General features: G+C 41.7%; 1 protein-coding gene across 1 annotated transcript in view; it reads left to right on the top strand.

The window, feature by feature from the left end:
• Positions 1 to 2,878: 2,878 nt before the first annotated feature.
• LOC131721053 (ras-related protein Rab-3A) overlaps positions 2,879 to 23,335 on the top strand; it is a 22,560-nt gene continuing 2,103 nt past the window's right edge. The window contains exons 1-5 of the mRNA XM_059014117.1: positions 2,879 to 2,984; positions 15,462 to 15,689; positions 18,147 to 18,265; positions 20,508 to 20,632; positions 21,355 to 23,335. The exon at positions 21,355 to 23,335 is cut by the window's right edge and continues 2,103 nt beyond it. Of these exons, the coding sequence (XP_058870100.1) occupies positions 15,462 to 15,689; positions 18,147 to 18,265; positions 20,508 to 20,632; positions 21,355 to 21,545 (663 nt within the window). The 5' untranslated portion in view covers positions 2,879 to 2,984 and the 3' untranslated portion in view covers positions 21,546 to 23,335. The remainder of the gene's footprint in view (positions 2,985 to 15,461; positions 15,690 to 18,146; positions 18,266 to 20,507; positions 20,633 to 21,354) is intronic.

The following is a 23,335-nucleotide window of genomic DNA, read 5'->3' as shown; positions in this document are numbered from 1 at the left end:
AAACCAGGTTGGAAGTAGGTGGAGAGTTAGGACAGAGGATAGGAGACACTTCTTCACACAGAGTGTTGAGGGGATGAAATGGGCTGCCTAGTCATGTTATTTGATGCTGAATCATTGGGATCCTTGAAGACCTGACACATTTTTCAGCTATAGGACCTGGACAAGCAACAATAGCCCAAATGGCTTCCTCTAGTTCATAACTTTTGTTCTTATATTAAAAATGTCAAATCTGACAGCAAATATTATTTTAATGTAGTGTTCTTCAGAGAACATACCCTCCAGCCATGTCCTGTATGGGGGACAAATCTTCAGATCATCACCAGAAACTGGGAAGGGTAACCTTCTGCAGCACAAGGAAACAAAGGGAAAAAATCCTTCTTTTTAAGGAACTACTTTCATCCAGTAACAGAATAAAACCCCTAAAATGTATTAAAAAACAGACATACATCATAGCAATACCGCACACAGACGAAAGTACCAGAGATGCAGTGTTACAGAAAACCAGCATTGTTACAGGAGGGAGCAGGGCTTGGATACACTGCGGTCCTGGGAGAGAAATGATCCGTCTTACACTGTGATCTAGAAGAGAAATGATCTTTCTTACGCTGCGATCCTAGAAGAGAAATGATCTTTCTCCTGGCGAACACGCTCAGTACACGTTCAAAAATGTTGTCCCCCAGTTGATTTATACATTTAAACATTTTCAGGAGAGTAGTTTTAAAAATACAACGCTGTGCTACGGACAACACGGGACACAGCAAAGATAACGCTTTAATAATTAAATAAGCATCAGCTTTATTTGAGTGTACAATAGGACATAGGTTTATATGTGCAAGGCAAGATATATGTCCATTCATTTTAGGATTCAGTAAGCCTCAGATCAATTGGATTTGACATGCATTTAATATGGATTCAGTAAAAAGTTCATGAGAAACTATTTGTCTACACAGTGTGTAACACGTATGTTATTCCACATACTGTAAGTCATTTTAATATATACTTTACCATAATACTAACACCCCATTTACTTACCTAATGGTATCCAGGCCTTAGATACTACATATCCAATTATGCATTGCTATGTATTATTTTATATGGTCATCAACTCTAATTTTGAGTCCTTTATATTTCTGAGGCTTTGTTTTGTATTGTTTCCTGATTGATGATATGTTCAGGCGGTCTTGTCTTTCCAAGATAATTTCACTTGGAAAGTGAAATTGTCCCCCCTGCCCCTTCAATGCCTTCTGCTACGCCCCTTAATAATAGATATTTTCATGCACAATCTGTGGTACATTTTTGGGATCAAGTTAACACATTTTGGAGTACTGGGTTGATAGATTGCCTTATATATCCAAGCAAAAAACAAGCACTTCAGTTTTGATAATGTGCACGTGATCTAAGATGCCAGCAAAATGAGTCATCATTCATTTTTGTTTCTAATTCAGAACTTGTGATACAGATTCTGTTTGCCAACCATTTACATGAAAAGACAAAGTGGTTCTGCAGATGCACTAACACTGTGATTAACATAACTCAGCAGAAACAACCGTACTCGCATTACCTACAGTAAGAATAGCCATCATTATGTCTTGAAACTGAGAATGAAGTCAGTGGAAATCATGGAAATATGAAACATTCACTGCCTGGCCACTTCATTAGGACCGGTCTATCTGAGTGATTTGGCATCACTCTGGTGTGGGGCATGTTCTCCTGGTATATATAGTGGGTCCCTACATTATTCTGGAAGGTTGAGGAAATGAAGTCCACCCAACAGCCAAATTACCCTGAAGGTCATGGCTTCTTTCTAGAGGATAATGCACCCATACACCGAGCCAGGATTGTGAGCGAAGGGTTTGAGAAGCAAGACAGAGACTTCAGGCATCTTCCAGGGCACCACAATCCCTGGATCTAAATCCAGTTGAGCATGTCTGGGATGAACCTGAACGACACATTCGTCACACAAGATCCCTTTCTAGCTCTCTGCACCAACTACATAAAATCTGAATGACCCAATGGCTCCCTCGAGACACATTCCAGTAACATGTGGTGCTGAACCATGCGCAGTCAAGGCTGTGATATTAAGTACAGGTCCTAATAACATGGCTAAGCCGTGTATATTACATGCAGTATGAACCCATCTGAAACGCTTGTCTGCAGTACTAGTACACACCTGACTGATTCATGTGTTACTCCTGTTATATATAAAAGCGTCATCTCGTTTTTTCCAAGTCAATTTTCACCAGCCACATGAGCCGGTGCTCAGTTGGTAGGTGCTTCTGTATCCACGACTCCACATTTCCACATTAACTCAATATTTTTCTAATAAACGTAAACACTTGCTAGTGTGTTATCTTGACAGGACTTTCTCAATGTAAACCCTCCTGGTTAAACAAACACACAAACCAATAAATACAGTAAATAAGTCAGTAACTGTACTATTAACACAAGCAGTGAAAAAGATAGTTTGAAAATATTAGTAATTATTAGGTCAAACTTTTGCAGTTAGTTACCCACCCTGGCAAGATACAAGTTGTGCATCAATTCTACAAAACCTAACATATAAACATGTTAAATAAGATGTCATATAATTACTCAAGAATAATGATGACGTTTCCAATTACCTACCCTTACAAACCCACAGAGGAGAGTCTCGAAATCAAGTCCTCTCCCTGACAGCATGGTTGCTGTATTGTATTAAATCTAACTGTCGAGTAATTCTAGTCAGAATTTATATTACTATTTTTTCTCTTTAATTATTGACAGCTCAGCTGGCTGCTTATGAATAATAGATGACGTGCGTCATAAATATTTTACGACCCATGGTAATATCGCGTCTCCATTGAGGCTCTGCGGTGTCAATCAACCCCTAGTCACCAAGAACTCCGCCTCTTGGTCTGCAGCTGTCAATCAAATGACGTTGTGTTTCTCCAGGTGCAAGACGAACTGCTGCATTGGTGCAATAGGAGCTGAAACGCAAATATAGGGTAAGCATTCAAATAATGTTACAAAATTATATATGTATCCATGTATTTGCTCATCATTTGGCGAGATGATCCATATTACCATATTATTGTTATTCCTCTCAATATGAGCGTTAGAAAGAAACGGTTGTTTTACACAAAAAAAAGGACAAGTAACCTTCATTTGACATAGGATGCTAAATAGAGAGGAAATGTTCGCTAACCCAGAGCAAGCCATTATTTTACTGAAGACTACGAGAATGATCTGTGTTTTGCGTTGGATAAAATGGCGGGTTTGCAGGTTCAGTGGAAATTGAAAAATGTCAATTTTGTTTTTTTATCAAATCATCTTTATTTCTGTTAACATAATTCATTTAAAAAACACGTACACATTGCCGTACAGCCACGGCTAATAATACTATTGCAGTCCATATCATGTCTCTTCACAATATGTACATTAAAGATGCCTAAACCTGATAAAATGTTTAATTAAAATACAACAAAATTATTATTATTATTATTATTATTATTATTATTATTATTATTATTATTATTATTATTATTATTATTACCTTTTTCAAATTGTGTTTATATATATATATATATATAATAAAATATATGGGTATACATTCTATGTAATGTAATACTTTGCTTGGCTTTGGGATGCTCCAATGGATGCAGTGCATTCTGCATAGGTTCTTCTTTTCCGGTTTACTGTTACAGGGGCATGTTTAAAGTTTCATTGTAAGATAGATATGTCGTGAACAATAGAAGGATATTCATTCTTTGGGTGATTTAATAGCCTCAGCCCGTCTGTCTCAATTGAAGCCTCCCTGCACGGACAGTCATTTGTAACCTCACTCAGTGAAGCGTGCAGCCCCTTCTCTCCCGTTCGTCAGGGTATGGGGTTACTGTACTGTGCGGCGCCGAGCGAGCCCTGTCCTATTCATGTTGGACACTGATATATGGCTGGTCTGGCATCTGTGCGCTTTTTACTTTTATTGTGTTAATACATTTCATTCCAATTTGATTAGTATTGTGAAAGGTGTACATTTGTTTAAAATATGTAGTTTTAGTCATCATAGCGCATTCGCTTTACCTGCGGCTATATTTTATGAATTAGCAATTGCGTACCGTAGTCTGGGTTAGGCACGCTGTGGATTTGAGAGGCGGAATTTAAAAAACGTGTACACTTCGATACTCACATAATCATATGTGATTTGTAGACTGTATTTATTAGTGTTGTGTGTTGATTGTTATATCGAAATAAATATAAAATGGATTCTTCTTTCCGTAGATACAGATTACCGATCTTGGCATCCCATGATATATTATTGCTATCATTTACAACATGCAAACGGTTTTCATGAGAACGCTCCTGTCACAAGTGGAATGCTGTCATTAAGGGTCATTTTTACAAGTGCAGTGGTACCCCACATGTCCTTCACTGCTATAGCGTGCCTGGGTGGGGATATCAAGTCTTTCGTCAGTGATAGTCAACATTGCATTTTGGGGTTCAAATGAAGAACCTACTCTTTCTATGCCTTGCTAATAAATAGATATTTGGGGTACCTGCCCCCCCACCCCCGATCATATTCTATTCATTATCAGAGACTCTTCAAAATTTTAACATGTTTTTTTTTTTTGCAAAAGGTTTCCTGAAAAGCATATGCCAGCAAACTAAGCTTTTCACAACTCTGCTTGATTGCCTTTAATATCTCTAGAGAGGTATTGAGATTTCATTCTAAAAATAGGTACAGTGGGATGTAGGCTTTAGATCTGAAAATGTGAACCCAGAACGTTGTGATTAGGAAACAAGACTCTGGTCCTGTATACCATTGTCAGTTGGAAGCTACCATACCCCCACATGTAGTTTTACAGAAACAGAGCCTGGCATCCCAGCAGTATCTGTGGCTATAGCTGGTTTCATTGAAATGACACAGACATTGAACACAGAGTTAGTCAGCAGGACCTGCCTGCTGTGCAGATTCACTGAGCTGGGTGGGACTGGGGTTTGTTGAAATGTTTATTTCTCAATATGAGGCTATTTGGATATTTCTTTCACCATCAGGCTTGTCCTGAATGAGTCTCAGGTGCGTTAGTGGTTTAGGGTTTTTCAAGATTTTCAAATTTTGTCAAAATGTGCAAATATAAATATTAGTCATATATCTCTTTTTTTTCCAGATTCTCCAGTAAAGTATTCTGCTAATGCACAAATTAACATATTTTGATTAAGCACAGAGATATTAGAAATACTAAAAGAAAGTTAATAAATTCAAAGGCGTGACTACGTTTGTGTGCATGGGGAGTCGCGCAGTCAGGGAAGGCTTGTGTCCTGGCTGTGCCAGGTTGCTGGTCTTGCTGGGGATTGCACAGGGAGCGTCGCATTGGCTCTGGTGCTAGGATAGGGAGGCAAAACTGGCAGGGTGCTATAGCGGCCCCTACTGGCCACGCACCTGGTGCGCTTAAGCAGACACCTGCAGGGCTGGGCTTTGTGCTCTGGAGTCCGGAAATGAAATTGTAAACTGAGAGGACATTGGTTTATGACACTAAATAAAGAAGTGGATTGTAAATGAAATGGATTATGTTAATTATTAAATTAACATTTTTAATTTTGAGATTCTTGATTCATGATTCTTGATTTAATTAAAATGGGCTTTAAAAAACACTCCTTCACAAAGCATGCATAAAGCAGTATTGGGCTGTATTGGAAAACTGTGCTCCCCATTTAGAAGCAACACAGAAGCTAAATAAAATGTAACATTTCTTTGAATTAACAAATATACAAAGACAATATACAAAATACGAAATAAGAGCACTCTCTAACATAAAAAAGAACATCCCTACCCCCACCCCGCTCCACCCCACCTCCAGTCAGCTGTGAGAGCTGTAAGGAGCAAATAAACACTGGGGTTTCGTGTTAGACAAGGCCAACCTTACAGTACTGGTTCGTCTGATTTCTTTAACTTGGGAGACGGGTAAGATGAAAACTAACAGTGAAAATGAAGTGTTAATGATAACATTCTCATCCAAAATGAAAGATTAAACGGTACACTGTCAAATGTTAAGGAATTAAATCTTCTGTAACAGATTATAAATTTTGGTCTTGATATACAATGTGAAGGTTTTCTTTTTTTGGCAATTATTTTTGCACATTTGAAGTATAGTCTAAAACAATTGAAATAAACTGCAAAGGGCTTGAATTCTGTCTGGTTTTGGGGGGTGAGACGGACATATTTCGATATTTGGGGCATAGATAGAAAATATATAACACTCAGATCTGATTTTCTATACAATTTACTGCTACCAAAATAAATTCAGTGCTGCTGTATTACCAAACAACACAATGCTGAAGCTAGAGGCTTGTGTTAGCGATGTCAGCCTGTATTGCAGGCCGACTGTACTTGAGTTATATTACAAAAGGAATCAGCTGGATGTTTTTAATTTTGTTTCCTGGCTTTCTGTTCATGCAAAATCAGGTCACATTTCTAAAAGGATTACTTGATAATAACGTGCGATTCTGGTGCGTTGGGATATAAATTGTCCTCTGTAGTCATCACAAATGTTCCTACAGACATTTCAAATCTTTCAAATAGAGCTATATCTATACACTAAAGCAGGGGTTTAGGGGGTACATGTACCCCTGGGGTACTTTTAGGGGTCATACGGGGTATGCAGGACAACTCGGAAATGCAAAAATAAAAAATGAACATGAAAGAAAATAATTATCTTGAATTATTATTTTTTTTTTTTTTAATGATATGCAGGTAGTAGACAAAAAAATTGAAACACCTGGGTTAATGAGGGACACCAAGTATATTGAAAGCAAGGGCTTCCACACAGGTGTGGCTCATGCGTTAATTAAGCAAATAACATCCCAGCATGCTTAGGGTCATGTATAAAAATGCTGGACAGGCCTGGTTGCCTATAATTATGGCTAGCATTGCTGCAAGAGGAGACCTCAGTGACTTTGAAGAGGGGTGATTGTTGGGGTGCGTTTAGCAGGAGCTTCAGTGACCATGACAGCTCAACTTGCTGATGTTTCATGAGCAACGGTGTCTAAGGTGATGTTGGCATGGAACTCCGAGGGAAAGACATCATCAGCAAAGGGCGGAAACGCATACTCCAGGATTGTGATATCCGTGCATTAATTCGAAGTGCAAGGCAAAACAGGCAAGCAACTGCAGATCAATTGACTGCAAATTTCAAACTGGGGCGCGAGCAGCCAGTTTCATCAAAAACGGTCCGCCGAGAACTCCACAGAGCGGGATACCATAGTGGCCCAACGCCCTATTAAGTGACTTTACATTGGTGTTTCCATTTTTTTTGTCCACTACCTGTATATTATCTCTAAACCAATGTGCATAAATGTTTCATTTTTGTTTAGCAGCTCAGAGGTTAGTATAGTGTAGTTTCACAGTGATCATCCACCTGAACGCATGCATGATTTCGACTGAGCAGAATTCCACTCTGATATTAGGGTGGGTGAAGCGGGTGTCTGGTGATTCTGCCCATGCAGAGCTCTGCTTATGAACTTTACAGTTTTCAACTTGTGGTGTAATTGAATACTAATCAGTGAAGCAAAATATTTGTGTTCATATGCTTCGTTTAACATAAATACTAATCACAATACTCGAACTCGAGGTTTTTTGTTTTATTTAGTAACAGCAATAGTGGCTGATTGAATTTGTTTCTTTCGGTGTTTGATAGAGTACATCCAGATTTATCCTGTTTTGCAAAAGAAAAACGAAGGAAGAAAACACAAAAGAGTCTACCGAGTCCCTTTGGATTAACTTGTTATTAAAGCCAACATAAAAATGATCATTGTTAGTTATTGTAGTTTTATCTTGAGTTTAATGTTTTTGATGTTGTAAACATGTTAAATGTCACACACAGTTATGCTGAGATGGGAAGTAAATGATAACGGGATTACAGTGCAGACTGTTTCAGATTATTTATAATAACTTTGCTGAATTATTATAGCGAACACAGGTGATTAACAGTTGTCAGTCCCAAACTGTTATGACATAAATTCTATATTAAATGACGGGGGAACATTTTGAAATTTGTTAATCAGACTATTTTGCATTTTATTGCAACTGTGGCACCATTCAGTAGAAAATTATAAAGGGGCACTAGAGCTGAAACCTCCAGACAGAAGGGGTGCAGTTTTTAAAAAAAGATTGAAAACCACTGCACTAAGTAAAGATCAAACTGGCAAAAAAAATGTCTGGTCACTTTATTAGGATCTGTCCCTAATATTAGTTTGGGCCACTGACTGTTTACCCTGACCACAGCCTTGACACAAGGCATCGACTCCACATGGTGCTGGAGATCCATTCAGTCATTAAGATTTCAGACTGGTTTCTTTTTCCGCTGTCCGTCGCTGTTTGCAGCCGCAGCTGTCTCTCTTGGCTTTCCCTTTGTCATTGCTGATCCACTCTGGTGACTCTTGGAGCAGCCGAACCAACAGGACTGTCCTTGTTGCCGTGGCACCTGCTCCACCTGCACCCACTAGCATGCCTCTTTCCAGCGCTGGTAGATCTCTCCCCATTTCTGCTAGACTGTTCTCAGTTGTACTGCAGGAATCACATGCTCAACTGAATTAGCATCTCTAATTCAGGGCGAGGATAAATCTAATTGGGTAGATGGTTCCTAAGAAAGTGGCCAGATCGGTAACATTTGTAATATTCATTTCGTAAGAAAAAATCCAGTATACTGACATTTAAGAAACAAAAATCAAATCTATCAAACCCAAATATTCAGACCAGCATAGGAAATCTGAGGTTGTAATGCTTTTATATTAATCTTTAAGTCTTTAGAATATGATTGCCCCAGCTTTCAAAGAAATGTCTGTATCTTTATTTGAGCCATGTTTTCCACCTTGGTTGATAAGCTATTTTGAATTCAGTATGATTTCTCTTTTACATAATTATCTTGATGCTAAGACAGAATATCTTCAGAATATCTTTGAATATTCTTTTAAAATGTTAGCAAATATTGCAATACCTGATTTTGAATTTGCTGGAAATAATTTATACCATATTACAGTAAAAACATTCCTCAGAGGTAAAAACCCAGCACCCTATCAAATGACCTATTATATATAGATAGGAGAGACTCACTGTTCTGTACAGTACAATATGTGTGATTTATTTCAGTGCTAATATGTTTTGCTATCTTAGAGTTTTTTGAAGTAAGCAATGCAGTGTTAGGAAACAGTTGAAAATCACACTATCCCTGCACCCAGTCCTGGGTTTCAGAACTACCTTCAATTATGTGTTAGCCTCCTGTAAGAAAACCTGAGGTGTGACATACTCCTGCTGTCATGGGAAGTGTGATCAGTCTATTCAGAACAGATTTACCTGGTGTCTGACTGTTCAAACTCCAGGTACTTGGTCATTTCAATATTATACCTGAACAAGGAAGGTTCTGAAACCCAGGACTGGCAACAGTGCTAGTGTGAGTTTCAAGCCATGATATTCATTTGAAATTCATAGTAACACAGATGAGTAAATCAACTGGGGAAAATATTTACTCTGAAGAGTTTGCCAGGAGAAAGATTTTCTCTCCCTCCTGCAGTGTATCCAGATCACGCTCCCTCCTGCAACAACGCTGCTTTTCTGTTCCCTCTCACTTATTTCAATCACCAGCACTGTTGCAGGTGGGAGCTTGATCTGAATGCACTGCGATGTTTAGAAGAAGAATTTTTTTCTCCTGGAGGACATTTCCTTATAAAAGTTCCCCATAGTAAAAGCTTACCAAAGTGTAATAAAGCACAGCGAAAGCATGGTAAAGCATAGGTAAGCAGTGTAGCCTAAAGCATAGAGAGGTATGGTAAAGCATATTAAAAACATGTTATACCATGGTAAACTATGGTAAATGCACAGTATAACTATGGGAAAAACATTAGGGAAAACTGCAAAAATACTGTGGTTCCTAGTAAAAGTTGAAAAAAGTAATTTCCTAGTTGATTATAATGTCTGACAATCGTTCTACTCAGTGGCAAGAAGGAAACAGCAAACTGTAGAGTGCAGATACTGCCTGTAGTGATGCTCAGTCTGGGTGCAGATACTGCCTGTAGTGATGCTCAGTCTGGGTGCAGATACTGCCTGTAGTGATGCTCAGTGTGGTTGCAGATACTGCCCGTAGTGATGCTCAGTCTGGGTGCAGATACTGCCTGTAGTGATGCTCAGTGTGTGTGCAGATACTGCCTGTAGTGATGCTCAGTGTGTGTGCAGATACTGCCTGTAGTGATGCTCAGTGTGTGTGCAGATACTGCCTGTAGTGATGCTCAGTGTGTGTGTGCAGATACTGCCTGTAGTGATGCTCAGTGTGTGTGTGCAGATACTGCCTGTAGTGATGCTGAGTCTGGGTGCAGATACTGCCTGTAGTGATGCTCAGTCTGGGTGCAGATACTGCCTGTAGTGATGCTCAGTGTGTGTGCAGATACTGCCTGTAGTGATGCTCAGTCTGGGTGCAGATACTGCCTGTAGTGATGCTGAGTCTGGGTGCAGATACTGCCTGTAGTGATGCTCAGTGTGTGTGCAGATACTGCCTGTAGTGATGCTCAGTCTGGGTGCAGATACTGCCTGTAGTGATGCTCAGTCTGGGTGCAGATACTGCCTGTAGTGATGCTCAGTGTGTGTGCAGATACTGCCTATAGTGATGCTCAGTGTGTGTGCAGATACTGCCTGTAGTGATGCTCAGTGTGTGTGCAGATACTGCCTGTAGTGATGCTCAGTGTGTGTGCAGATACTGCCTGTAGTGATGCTCAGTGTGTGCAGATACTGCCTGTAGTGATGCTGAGTCTGGGTGCAGATACTGCCTGTAGTGATGCTCAGTGTGTGTGCAGATACTGCCTGTAGTGATGCTCAGTGTGTGCAGATACTGCCTGTAGTGATGCTCAGTCTGGGTGCAGATACTGCCTGTAGTGATGCTCAGTCTGGGTGCAGATACTGCCTGTAGTGATGCTGAGTCTGGGTGCAGATACTGCCTGTAGTGATGCTCAGTGTGTGTGCAGATACTGCCTATAGTGATGCTCAGTGTGTGTGCAGATACTGCCTGTAGTGATGCTCAGTGTGTGTGCAGATACTGCCTGTAGTGATGCTCAGTGTGTGTGCAGATACTGCCTGTAGTGATGCTCAGTGTGTGCAGATACTGCCTGTAGTGATGCTGAGTCTGGGTGCAGATACTGCCTGTAGTGATGCTCAGTGTGTGTGCAGATACTGCCTATAGTGATGCTCAGTGTGTGTGCAGATACTGCCTGTAGTGATGCTCAGTGTGTGTGCAGATACTGCCTGTAGTGATGCTGAGTCTGGGTGCAGATACTGCCTGTAGTGATGCTCAGTCTGGGTGCAGATACTGCCTGTAGTGATGCTCAGTCTGGGTGCAGATACTGCCTGTAGTGATGCTCAGTCTGGGTGCAGATACTGCCTGTAGTGATGCTCAGTGTGGGTGCAGATACTGCCTGTAGTGATGCTCAGTGTGTGTGCAGATACTGCCTGTAGTGATGCTCAGTCTGGGTGCAGATACTGCCTGTAGTGATGCTCAGTCTGGGTGCAGATACTGCCTGTAGTGATGCTCAGTGTGTGTGCAGATACTGCCTGTAGTGATGCTCGGTGTGTGCAGATACTGCCTGTAGTGATGCTCGGTGTGTGCAGATACTGCCTGTAGTGATGCTCAGTGTGTGTGCAGATACTGCCTGTAGTGATGCTCAGTGTGTGTGCAGATACTGCCTGTAGTGATGTTCAGTCTGGGTGCAGATACTGCCTGTAGTGATGCTCAGTGTGTGTGTGCAGATACTGCCTGTAGTGATGCTCAGTGTGTGTGCAGATACTGCCTGTAGTGATGCTCAGTCTGGGTGCAGATACTGCCTGTAGTGATGCTCAGTCTGGGTGCAGATACTGCCTGTAGTGATGTTCAGTCTGGGTGCAGATACTGCCTGTAGTGATGCTCAGTCTGGGTGCAGATACTGCCTGTAGTGATGCTCAGTCTGGGTGCAGATACTGCCTGTAGTGATGCTCAGTGTGTGTGCAGATACTGCCTGTAGTGATGCTCAGTCTGGGTGCAGATACTGCCTGTAGTGATGTTCAGTCTGGGTGCAGATACTGCCTGTAGTGATGCTCAGTGTGTGGGTGCAGATACTGCCTGTAGTGATGCTCAGTGTGTGTGCAGATACTGCCTGTAGTGATGCTCAGTCTGGGTGCAGATACTGCCTGTAGTGATGCTCAGTCTGGGTGCAGATACTGCCTGTAGTGATGTTCAGTCTGGGTGCAGATACTGCCTGTAGTGATGCTCAGTCTGGGTGCAGATACTGCCTGTAGTGATGCTCAGTCTGGGTGCAGATACTGCCTGTAGTGATGCTCAGTCTGGGTGCAGATACTGCCTGTAGTGATGCTCAGTCTGGGTGCAGATACTGCCTGTAGTGATGCTGAGTCTGGGTGCAGATACTGCCTGTAGTGATGCTCAGTGTGTGTGCATATACTGCCTGTAGTGATGCTCAGTCTGGGTGCAGATACTGCCTGTAGTGATGCTCAGTCTGGGTGCAGATACTGCCTGTAGTGATGCTCAGTCTGGGTGCAGATACTGCCTGTAGTGATGCTCAGTCTGGGTGCAGATACTGCCTGTAGTGATGCTCAGTCTGGGTGCAGATACTGCCTGTAGTGATGCTCAGTGTGTGTGCAGATACTGCCTGTAGTGATGCTCAGTCTGGGTGCAGATACTGCCTGTAGTGATGCTCAGTGTGTGTGCAGATACTGCCTGTAGTGATGCTCAGTGTGTGTGCAGATACTGCCTGTAGTGATGCTCAGTGTGTGCAGATACTGCCTGTAGTGATGCTGAGTCTGGGTGCAGATACTGCCTGTAGTGATGCTCAGTGTGTGTGCAGATACTGCCTGTAGTGATGCTCAGTGTGTGTGCAGATACTGCCTGTAGTGATGCTCAGTGTGTGTGCAGATACTGCCTGTAGTGATGCTCAGTCTGGGTGCAGATACTGCCTGTAGTGATGCTCAGTCTGGGTGCAGATACTGCCTGTAGTGATGCTCAGTGTGTGTGCAGATACTGCCTGTAGTGATGCTCAGTGTGTGTGCAGATACTGCCTGTAGTGATGCTCAGTGTGTGTGCAGATACTGCTCATAGTGATGCTCAGTCTGGGTGCAGATACTGCCCGTACTGATGCTCAGTGTGTGTGCAGATACTGCCTGTAGTGATGCTCAGTCTGGGTGCAGATACTGAGGACACGTGGATGGCCCTTTATCAGTGGAAATCAATAACCTGTGAATGTTATGCTGCCCTGCTCCAGCAGCAGCTGCTATTTATATCTGCCGTGGGTTGGGTTGCGGCAGGATATTTCATTCCAGACTAACAAATTAGGTTTGTTATTGATTTCAAAGTGTCATAAAAAGAAGTCATGTTGATCCTGTTGGGACTTGAGGTCTAAAAGTGACTCGATTTTTTAAAGAAAAACCTTTGCTATAAACTTCCACTGATTACATTGATATTATTGTATGAAAGTATATTGTTGTTCCCTTGTGAGTTTAGACTATAAAATCGTATTCAAACATTATAACTGATAGGAATGTAATTCTAGGAAAGAAAACAAAGCGCTCTAGCAGTATAGGAAAGAGAACTCCACTCAACACTGCAGAGCGCTCTAGCAGTATAGGAAAGAGAACTCCACTCAACACTGCAGAGCGCTCTAGCAGTATAGGAAAGAGAACTCCACTCTCAACACTGCAGAGCGCTCTAGCAGTATAGGAAAGAGAACTCCACTCAACACTGCAGAGCGCTCTAGCAGTATAGGAAAGAGAACTCCACTCAACACTGCAGAGCGCTCTAGTAGTATAGGAAAGAGAACTCCACTTTCCACACTGTAGAGCACTCTAGTAGTATAGGATATAGGATCAACCACTTATCTTTAGGGGTAATCTTGGGGGGAAAAACACAGTGTAATTATGGAAATTACACTCTTCATTTAATTAAATCATGAATTTATCAATTTCAGCTTCACGTAAGTAAAACACAGTGTGAAAAAGGCTTCTCATTAGCATTTGGGGCACAGCCAGTTGTGGATAATTAGCCACCCAGCTGCCCATTTATTTTATTTTATTTTTTGCAGATTTTTCATTCTTAGGCCACAAATAAACAATTTGGACAGTTTTTTATTGTTATTATGAAACACTGAATATTATTTCAATAGAACTTAAATAACAAAATAACAATGTGTTTACAATTGTAGCATTATAACAATATCAATAACAAAATAACATCCTTTTTTTTCCAATGGCAGCATTATTTAAGTATAACTAATATATATTATTTTTACAATTGCAGCATTATAACAACAAAAAGTCATATCACTTTTTAGAAATTCTTTTTTGTGCTGTAGATTTCAAAGCAGATGCCCTTCAAACTCTCATCAATGCTAACGTCTTTATATAGTCGCAGTCACATCATACAGGGTGAGTGATGTGGTAAACTTACTTCTATCTTCTATCGTCCACTGTTTCGGATACTCGTTTGTATAATTATTATATGCATTAGTATCTGTGAAGTGTACTTCATCAGCAGAATAAATCGGTTCCTGTAACATCAACAAAGAAATAATTAGATGCATACTAGCAATACTCTCTCATAATAAATATCATGGAAAGATATAGGACTACTAAGGTGAAAGACCAGAGCCCCATTTTTTGATGAGGTGCTGGTTGACATTGACTTTGGCTGCTGAGGCATGCATGCACGCATGGTTGAGTGATTGCATACTTCCAACTGAAAGTTGGCAGGTCAGTTCGTAAGTTTGGTGTTCCTAACTCTGAGATTCTATTCTAAGTCACTGTTTACTGTCACCATTTTGACTTTTGCAGAGATATTAAAAGGCTTTGACTGCCTGGGAAACAGTGGCAGCGTTGTAACGTACATACAGACGTTCTTATGTGTTCTGAGGGTTATATATATTTAAATAAGAATGCCCCAATTAAGTGTCATCACTGTTGGATAAACCATTCTATAAATCCAGGGAACGGAACTTGGTAAGGACATCCTTTAGCATTGAGAGTATCAGAACCTGGATTTGAGTTCGACGATAAAGTAATAATTGATCATCATAAATCATGTTGTAAATAATTCTCTCTCTATCACTGCATCTCTTTATAGACAGACCAGTCCTCTGTAGGAAGACAGAGGAGCATAGTGCTGCTGATTTCTTTAGATTTTAAAAGACTAGCAGGAACACAGCTATCAGCTAGCATATGATTATTGCTTATAATTTACATAATAAAGACTTAATATATTATTGATAATATAACGTTATTTGATTATTGTTCAAAGCCTCTGTATGTCCTTCAATAGCTCTAATTGTGTATTCCCAGTTGAAGCAGGGGATGTTGCTATTGCTGAATTCTGAACGGGATCTCTGGGTTTCTATGGCAGACAGTAATGAAACCCCAGTGTTGTGCAATAGAGAAGCTGATTGCAGGAGCGTCTCTTGTTTCGTTGCAGATGGCTTCAGCTACAGATGCGCGATATGGGCAGAAGGAGTCCTCGGATCAGAACTTTGATTACATGTTTAAGATCCTGATCATTGGGAACAGCAGCGTGGGCAAGACCTCCTTCCTGTTCCGCTACGCAGACGACTCGTTCACGCCAGCCTTCGTCAGCACAGTGGGCATCGACTTCAAAGTGAAAACCATCTACAGGAACGAGAAGCGCATAAAACTGCAGATCTGGGTAAGGCAGTCTGGAGCTTTGATTTGGGTTTTTTTTTTTTTTTAATTATAAAGTCATTGTAGTTGACAAAATACTTTCCTCTGCCATGCACATCCAGTCTTAGGTCTCAAATGTGCAGTTTTGAAAGAAGCACAAATTTTAGCAAACATTTATTTGCATTTTAAAACATGATAGCTGATACTACACTAGGGTTAAAGGAAACTCTGTAAGTTGTGCTTTAAAACTATCTTGCACTTCCTGGGTCACCTGGAGGGTGTGAAATTGGCCCCACCCTTTCACTCGCTTCTTTCTTGTCAATAACCAATCCGCTGCTTCCCATGTTGACTTAATTTAGCACAAGGTGCCTTTGCAAAAAGACAACTGTAATTCAATAGGTTCAGTGCGGTATATTTAATAACAGTACCAACATGTTGTTAAAAGGGCATTTGTCTAAATCTAGATATTTAATAGGCAATTGGATGGGGGAAACGGGAATTCATTTGTACAGTAATTCTAAAAGACACTTCTGCAATTTCTGAAGACATTGAGAACTACTTAAACCATTTGTCAAAGAAATGTTTCTTTTAGTATTACTATGTGTGCTGACAGTGAGTGTGTGATAGTTATGCACGGACTCTTACTGTAGTATAGACATGGTTGTTTTCGGAAGGCAATTTCATTGTCTGTGAGATCAGGGTTGTTAGTGGATGAGCATTTGTTATAGGTTACTGAGTAACTCAATCTGTCCTGGAGGAGCTGGGAGGGTGCCAGTGTGAACACTGAAAGGGCTGTAAATAGAAGCCATGGAGCAGATTACAGTGCAGTACCGGAGGATGACAAGCACTCAGGAGGCCCTGCTGTATTGAATAGGATGACAAGCAGTCAGGAGCCCTGCTGTATTGAATAGGCTGACAAGCACTCAGGAGGCCCTGCTGTATTGAATAGGATGACAAGCAGGGCTCCCGAGTGGCGCATCCAGTAAAGGCGCTCCTCGCAGGATGTGCCCTATAGCCTGGAGATCGCTGGTTCGAATCCAGGCTATGTCACAGCTGACCGTGACCGAGAGTTCCTAGTGGGCGGCGCACAATTGGCTGAGCGCTGCCCGGGTAGGGAGGGCTTAGGTCGGCAGGGGAATCCACGGCTCACCGCGCATCAGCGACCCCTGTGGCCGATAGGGCGCCTGTGGCTCTGCAGCGGAGCCGCCAGATCTGTGTTGTCCTCCGGCACTATAGGTCTGGTAGCATTGCTGTGGATCTGCAGTGCGAAAAATGACGGCTTGGAAGGAGCACGTTTCGGAGGACGCGTGTTTCAGCCTCCGTTTCCTGAGTCGGCAGGGGGGTTGCGAGCGGTGAGCCGGGGATACAGATAATAATTGGGCATGCTAAATTGGGGTGAAAACCGGGGTAAAAATAATTGGCGACGACTAAATTTAAAAAAAAAAAAAAAAAAAAAAAAAGAATAGGATGACAAGCACTCAGGAGGCCCTGCTGTATTGAATAGGCTGACAAGCACTCAGGAGGCCCTGCTGTATTGAATAGGATGACAAGCACTCAGGAGGCCCAGCTGTATTGAATAGGCTGGCTCTCTGAAATGCCTATTCTTACACACAGAAAAATAAAAACAAGATCAGCTTGTTGCGTTAGCTGTTGTCAAGGGATTTGCTTTTGTTTAGACAGCCTTATCAAGACCCTATTGAATGAACCTACATTGTAAAGAAATGCCTTAACTGTGCAGCTCCTGGCGTGTAGGGAAGAATTCTTTTTTTTCTTTTGGCTAACGTTGCTTAGTTTTTGAATATCAAGTTCCGCATGTTTCATCATGGCCATAAACAAAGAGCTTAACCACCTCCTGGCTATGTGATGACACACTTCTTCTGAAGCCAGTTTGGCTACGTCGAGTATGCGATACAAAACCAGACCGATAGCCGCTCAGCTGCTTGGGCGCGCCCTGGAAACACCCTGTTTTGTTACCATGGGCTGCTGTAGCCAGGAGCGCCAAGCTGTGGAAATGGGATGATCTCGCCTTTGAGTCTGCAGGTTTACTAAGAGGAGCTGTTCATGCAGTTGTAAGAGAGCAACAATGTATATAACATCAATCTCCTGGCACCTGATCCTTCTAATAATATACTTCACTGAAGGCAGTTCTGAAACCCAGGACAGGGTGCAAGGACTCGTGTGCGTTTCAAGTCATGAATTTCCTTTTACTGATAATGACCATGTCATAGCTGTCATTTTACACTGCTGCTTGTACAGCATTGTTATTGTGTTTATTCTGTCTGTTAGCAGCTGTGCTATTAATATGTGCTACCTTTCCTCCCTTGCAATGAGACTGGAGTAGATCAGGAGTGCTCACTGCAATATTTCTATTGTGTAGATCTAGCAGCTGATCATTTCTCCATTGTGCTGAGCTGCACACAAGGTGTGTCATGTCTAGTTTTCTGTTTCAGACGGTGAAAGCTGTTTATTCCTGTATTTTTAGGATACTGCTGGCCAGGAGAGGTACCGGACCATCACAACAGCGTATTACAGAGGAGCCATGGGCTTTATTCTAATGTACGACATCACAAACGAGGAGTCTTTCAATGCAGTGCAGGACTGGTATGTGTCACACCTCCTTCATGTTTCTATACAGTGAGGTGCATGCCTCCTTCATGTTTCTATACAGTGAGGTGCACGCCTCCTTCATGTTTCTATACAGTGAGGTGCACGCCTCCTTCATGTTTCTATACAGTGAGGTGCACGCCTCCTTCATGCTTCTATACAGTGAGGTGCACGCCTCCTTCATGCTTCTATACAGTGAGGTGCACGCCTCCTTCATGTTTCTATACAGTGAGGTGCACGCCTCCTTCATGCTTCTATACAGTGAGGTGCACGCCTCCTTCATGCTTCTATACAGTGAGGTGCACACCTCCTTCATGCTTCTGTACAGTGGAGGCCTCCCTGGTATGGCTGTTTTTAGCACAGTCTGAGGGATAGGCAGGGAGGCAGTTCCACTGCCAGCCCCCCCCAAGGCTGAAAGGCTGATGAGGTGATAATTTCAAAGCACAGCGCTGACTGCAAAGAGATCTGCCTGCTAGATCTGCCTGGAAGCTGTCATTGATTGAAGGTAGACATGAATGTTACCTCCATAGGTGATGGTGGATTAAGAGGGATCTCATTTGATAGGACAGAATCGTTTGTAAATTAGTTTTAGATCCTACTTCATCTGCTATGCTATTCAGTGCATTTTTTAACTCTGTTTGTAAAAACCTGTCCTACGCTCTATTCTAAACTTAACTCGGGTTCTATTTACATAGTGTCTAGGGATAACTTCAGTGGTGTATTCGCGGGAGATGCGAGTCATTTGAGCTTGTGTATTAATGAAGCAAGTTCCGATGCTCCATAGAGCCATGCCTCTCACAGGCACATTCTCATAGCTAAAGCCATGACACCACACCTCCACGTTACTGTTACTTGGCCTGGGAGTTGATGATGAATATGTATTGCCGAGGTATTATACATGGAATATGCATGCCCTGCTCTTTATTTAATATAATATTGGAATAACCACTTCATACAGGGGTGTAAATAATAGCCTACAATAAATAAGAACCAGGGACTGATTGGACATCGCCTGTAATGATACCTGGGAGAGGAGATCGTGGTGGGGTATGTGCTGTAGCAGGTTAAACTGAAATGTTCTCGAGTTGTTTTGCATACCCTTGCCTGAGCGATGGTTATTTTGAGAAGGCATCACATTTTCAGAGAGAGCGTGTTTCTCGCTGTCTCTTTCATAAGGTCTGTGATTTATTTAAGAGTTTGTAAACCATTAAACTGATGTTTAGGTGAGTGGAACAGTAATGGGCTACACAACACCACGTGTCACTCTGTTTCAATTGTGTTTTTATAGTGAAGTAAATTCAATGTTTAACATCATTTGGGCAATTTTTACATTTTGTCATAACTTGTATACTATTGCATTTTTTGAATTATAGATTTAATGCCACAGGTGAGATTTAGTTATTCGTCAAGTTACAGGATTTTGTGACTGTTGCTCGTCACCAACTTGCTTCAGAATGTAAATAGAAGGACCCTGAATGAAATGTACATACAGTAAGGTGGTGTACAGGGGAGGAGCTATAACAGATTCAAAAAAGTGCAAACGCATGCGCAGTTCATATGGGGAGGCATGGTTCTGTGGAACACCGGCACGACTACACCACTGCTGCCTACAGAAAATAGACCGGAGCAGCGTTCTACCCTGTTCCTGCTCGACTACACCACTGCTGCCTACAGAAAATAGACCGGAGCAGCGTTCTGTCCCGTTCCTGCTCGACTACACCACTGCTGCCTACAGAAAATAGACCGGAGCGGCGTTCTGTCCCGTTCCTGCTCGACTACACCACTGCTGCCTACAGAAAATAGACCGGAGCAGCGTTCTATCCCGTTCCTGCTCGACTACACCACTGCTGCCTACAGAAAATAGACCGGAGCGGCGTTCTGCCCCGTTCCTGCTCGACTACACCACTGCTGCCTACAGAAAATAGACCGGAGCAGCGTTCTGACCCGTTCCTGCTCGACTACACCACTGCTGCCTACAGAAAATAGACCGGAACGTGATCAGAACTGGACACAGTATTCTAGGTGGGGTTTAACTGGGACATTATAGCCTTAGCATTACACCCCTAGACTCCACACTTTAGACAGTGTACCCTAACGTTCTGTGTGCTTTAATTGCCTCACCACATATGCGGGAGTCCACTGTAACCCCAAGATCATTTTCAAAGTCTTTTCCATCCCATTCATTTTGTGCAGTGCATTTAGTGTCCTGCCTGATCGTTGCTGTTGTTTGTGTTCGCAGGTCCACACAGATCAAGACGTACTCATGGGACAACGCTCAGGTCCTGCTGGTTGGTAATAAGTGTGATATGGAAGATGAGCGTGTGGTGATGGCAGAGCGGGGCAGGCAGCTGTCTGAGAGCCTTGGTATGTATCAACACTGCCAAGAGCTGGATTAGTGCCTACAAATATTACACAGATATTCATTTATTAACAGATAGGGTTCTTCGGTTTGGGTGTTTGTTCCTCAGAAGAGCACAAAGTACACAAATGAATCACTGAACTTGCTGATTCAAGTATTTGTTTTGAGCTCTTCATGGAAACATAATGAAACCAGATTGTCAGGTTTCACCACTATTACACTATAGGAAAGCAAATGAATTGGATGGACAATACATCTCAACTTTCAAATCCTTTGCATATTATTTTAATGTCATTATTCAGTTATATATTTATCTATCATGTAGAATTTAAGCAAAAGTTTCTAACTTTGCAAATGACATTGTAAGACAGTTTCTAGTGTGTGTGTTGTATATTTAGATTTTACTTTTTTAGGAGTTCTCGTTAAGCAGATTGCTGGAAAGTCATCCTCAGATGAGCCATGCTTGTTTTTTGTAGGCTGCACACTTATACAGCCGTTTTGATTTACAATATATTCACAATAAGACTTCTCGTCAAAGGCATAGGAAAGGTTCAAAGCTTCCCATTTTATTTTGTATTAATAAGTGTTGATTTCTTTGTATTTAACTCTAATTCTGTTTGAATTGAAAGTGTTTGCATGTTAAATCTATGAAAGCCCTAGTTTAGATCTCTGTGTTGAGATCACTCCGTGCGGCTCCCTGAATGTGTTTCTGTGGCCTTGCTTTTAGGATTTGAGTTTTTCGAAGCCAGCGCAAAGGACAATATTAACGTGAAGCAGACGTTCGAGAGGCTCGTTGACATTATCTGTGAGAAGATGTCGGAGAGCTTGGACGCTGCAGACCCTGCCGTCACCGGAGCTAAACCGGGACCCCAGCTCACCGAACAGGCCCCACCACCGCACCAGGACTGTGCCTGCTAGAGACCCCCTGTCCCCCTGCCCCAAATACCACAACCATCAGGAAAGAACAAAATAGAATATATACACCCACACTCAGTAGTAATAGCCAATGGGACCTTACTTCTGTATGTAGCCAATGTTCCAATGTTCCACAGGATTACATAGCAAGCCTACAGTATCCCCCCCAAGTATATTCTATGAAAAACAATTCCAGTGTTGTAGTGGATTCTTTTAAGACCTCAAAAATGTATATAGGGGACGTATATATTAATACAATTTAAAATATATATATTAAATATATAATATATCTGAGGCTTACATTTTTTTTTTTTTAAAACCTAAGTCTAGGTTCAGGACAGACTTTACTTTTCATTATAGTATGGAAGTCTATTGGTGTTGGACAATCTAAGGGTAATTTAATAGCCTATCCTGTGCCGTGTAGAACAGTGCTTAGTGTGGTTTACCTCTGTCACCTATACTGATCCACACAAGCATGACACCAACATGAAACTGAAGACACTGCATAGTGCGGCCCATCAGCTAAAACACGATGCGGAAATATTCGGAACTGCTGAGATCAATATTTTTTCTTGGAATCATTTTAATAATTTTATATTTGCGTATTTTATGACTTTGACCAGTGCAGATGGCTCCTATCACCTTACAATGTAACAACAGACTAGCATACAAAAAAAACAACAAAGTACAGCAGCGCTCTACACCAGTATTCAGAACCATGATCTCATATAAAGAGAGCAGCGTCAGTTTTACATTACTGTGTCATGGTGTTTGCAATCACCTGGCTTTGGTCTTGTCTGGAGAATCCTAAGTGCCGGGACTGAACAGCCTTCCTCATTCCATTTCAATCATGTGACAATGCGACTTTTCAACTGGCCCCACCTTCTTTACATTGAGAGAGAGAGAGAGAGAGAGTAGTGGGGATAACCGGTTGAACAATCACATGATTTGAATGGAACAGGGAAGTCTGTTCAGTCCTGCCACTTAGGATTCTCCAAACAAAAGCATGTCAAAGCCAGGGGAAGGCAGATACAGAGAAAAGTGCTCAACAGAGCCACTCGAAATGACAAACCCCATGAAACAGCCATGGAAAGAAAAACAATTCAAATGACCTTTGAAGCTACTTACTGTTATTTGTTATTAATGAATGGTTTGTTTTGTGTGTTTTATTGTGTCCCGTCTTGCAGTGTTTTGATAGACCCGTTAACCTGAATGCATTGCTGAACTCCGTTTAGGAGTCCTATCAATAGTTTTCTGGTTGCATTCCTGCCATTGCATGATGGGCAATGGACACGCATTATCCATTGTTGGCAGTGGCATGGTACAGTAGCGAGTTGTTTTTCGAAACCTTTAGCACCCGTTACAGGCCAGACTTCATCAGTATCTCCACTTACAAGCTTTCTATGCATGTTTCTAACACCTTGAAATTATTTTTTCAAAGCATCTGTTGAAGGGATTAATAAGCCAAACCATGTGTCCCTAGGGAATGAGAAATACTAACTTGAACTCTTCTTTAACAACAGTTTGGATTAATTGAACAAAGTTTCCAGAATGCTGTTGACTTTTTCAAGTGCTGTGGCTTTTTCAAAGTTATCAAGCAGAAGTCAAAGAAATAATATGTAAATACCTATTTGTTTTAAAGACAAGGCCAGTTGTCTAAGGACAGCTGCAGAGGGCATTAATGTATTTTAAAATGCGTTTATAGGATTGGTCTGGTTTGCTGGTTTGGGAGTTTTAAGATTCTAAAGCGGACACATTACCACTCTGCTAGGACCGTGATTGGCTGAGATTAT

This window comes from Acipenser ruthenus, chromosome 47 (genome assembly GCF_902713425.1).
Source record: "Acipenser ruthenus chromosome 47, fAciRut3.2 maternal haplotype, whole genome shotgun sequence".
Taxonomy (NCBI): Eukaryota; Metazoa; Chordata; class Actinopteri; order Acipenseriformes; family Acipenseridae; genus Acipenser; species Acipenser ruthenus.
This window is presented reverse-complemented; position numbering and strand designations above follow the sequence as displayed.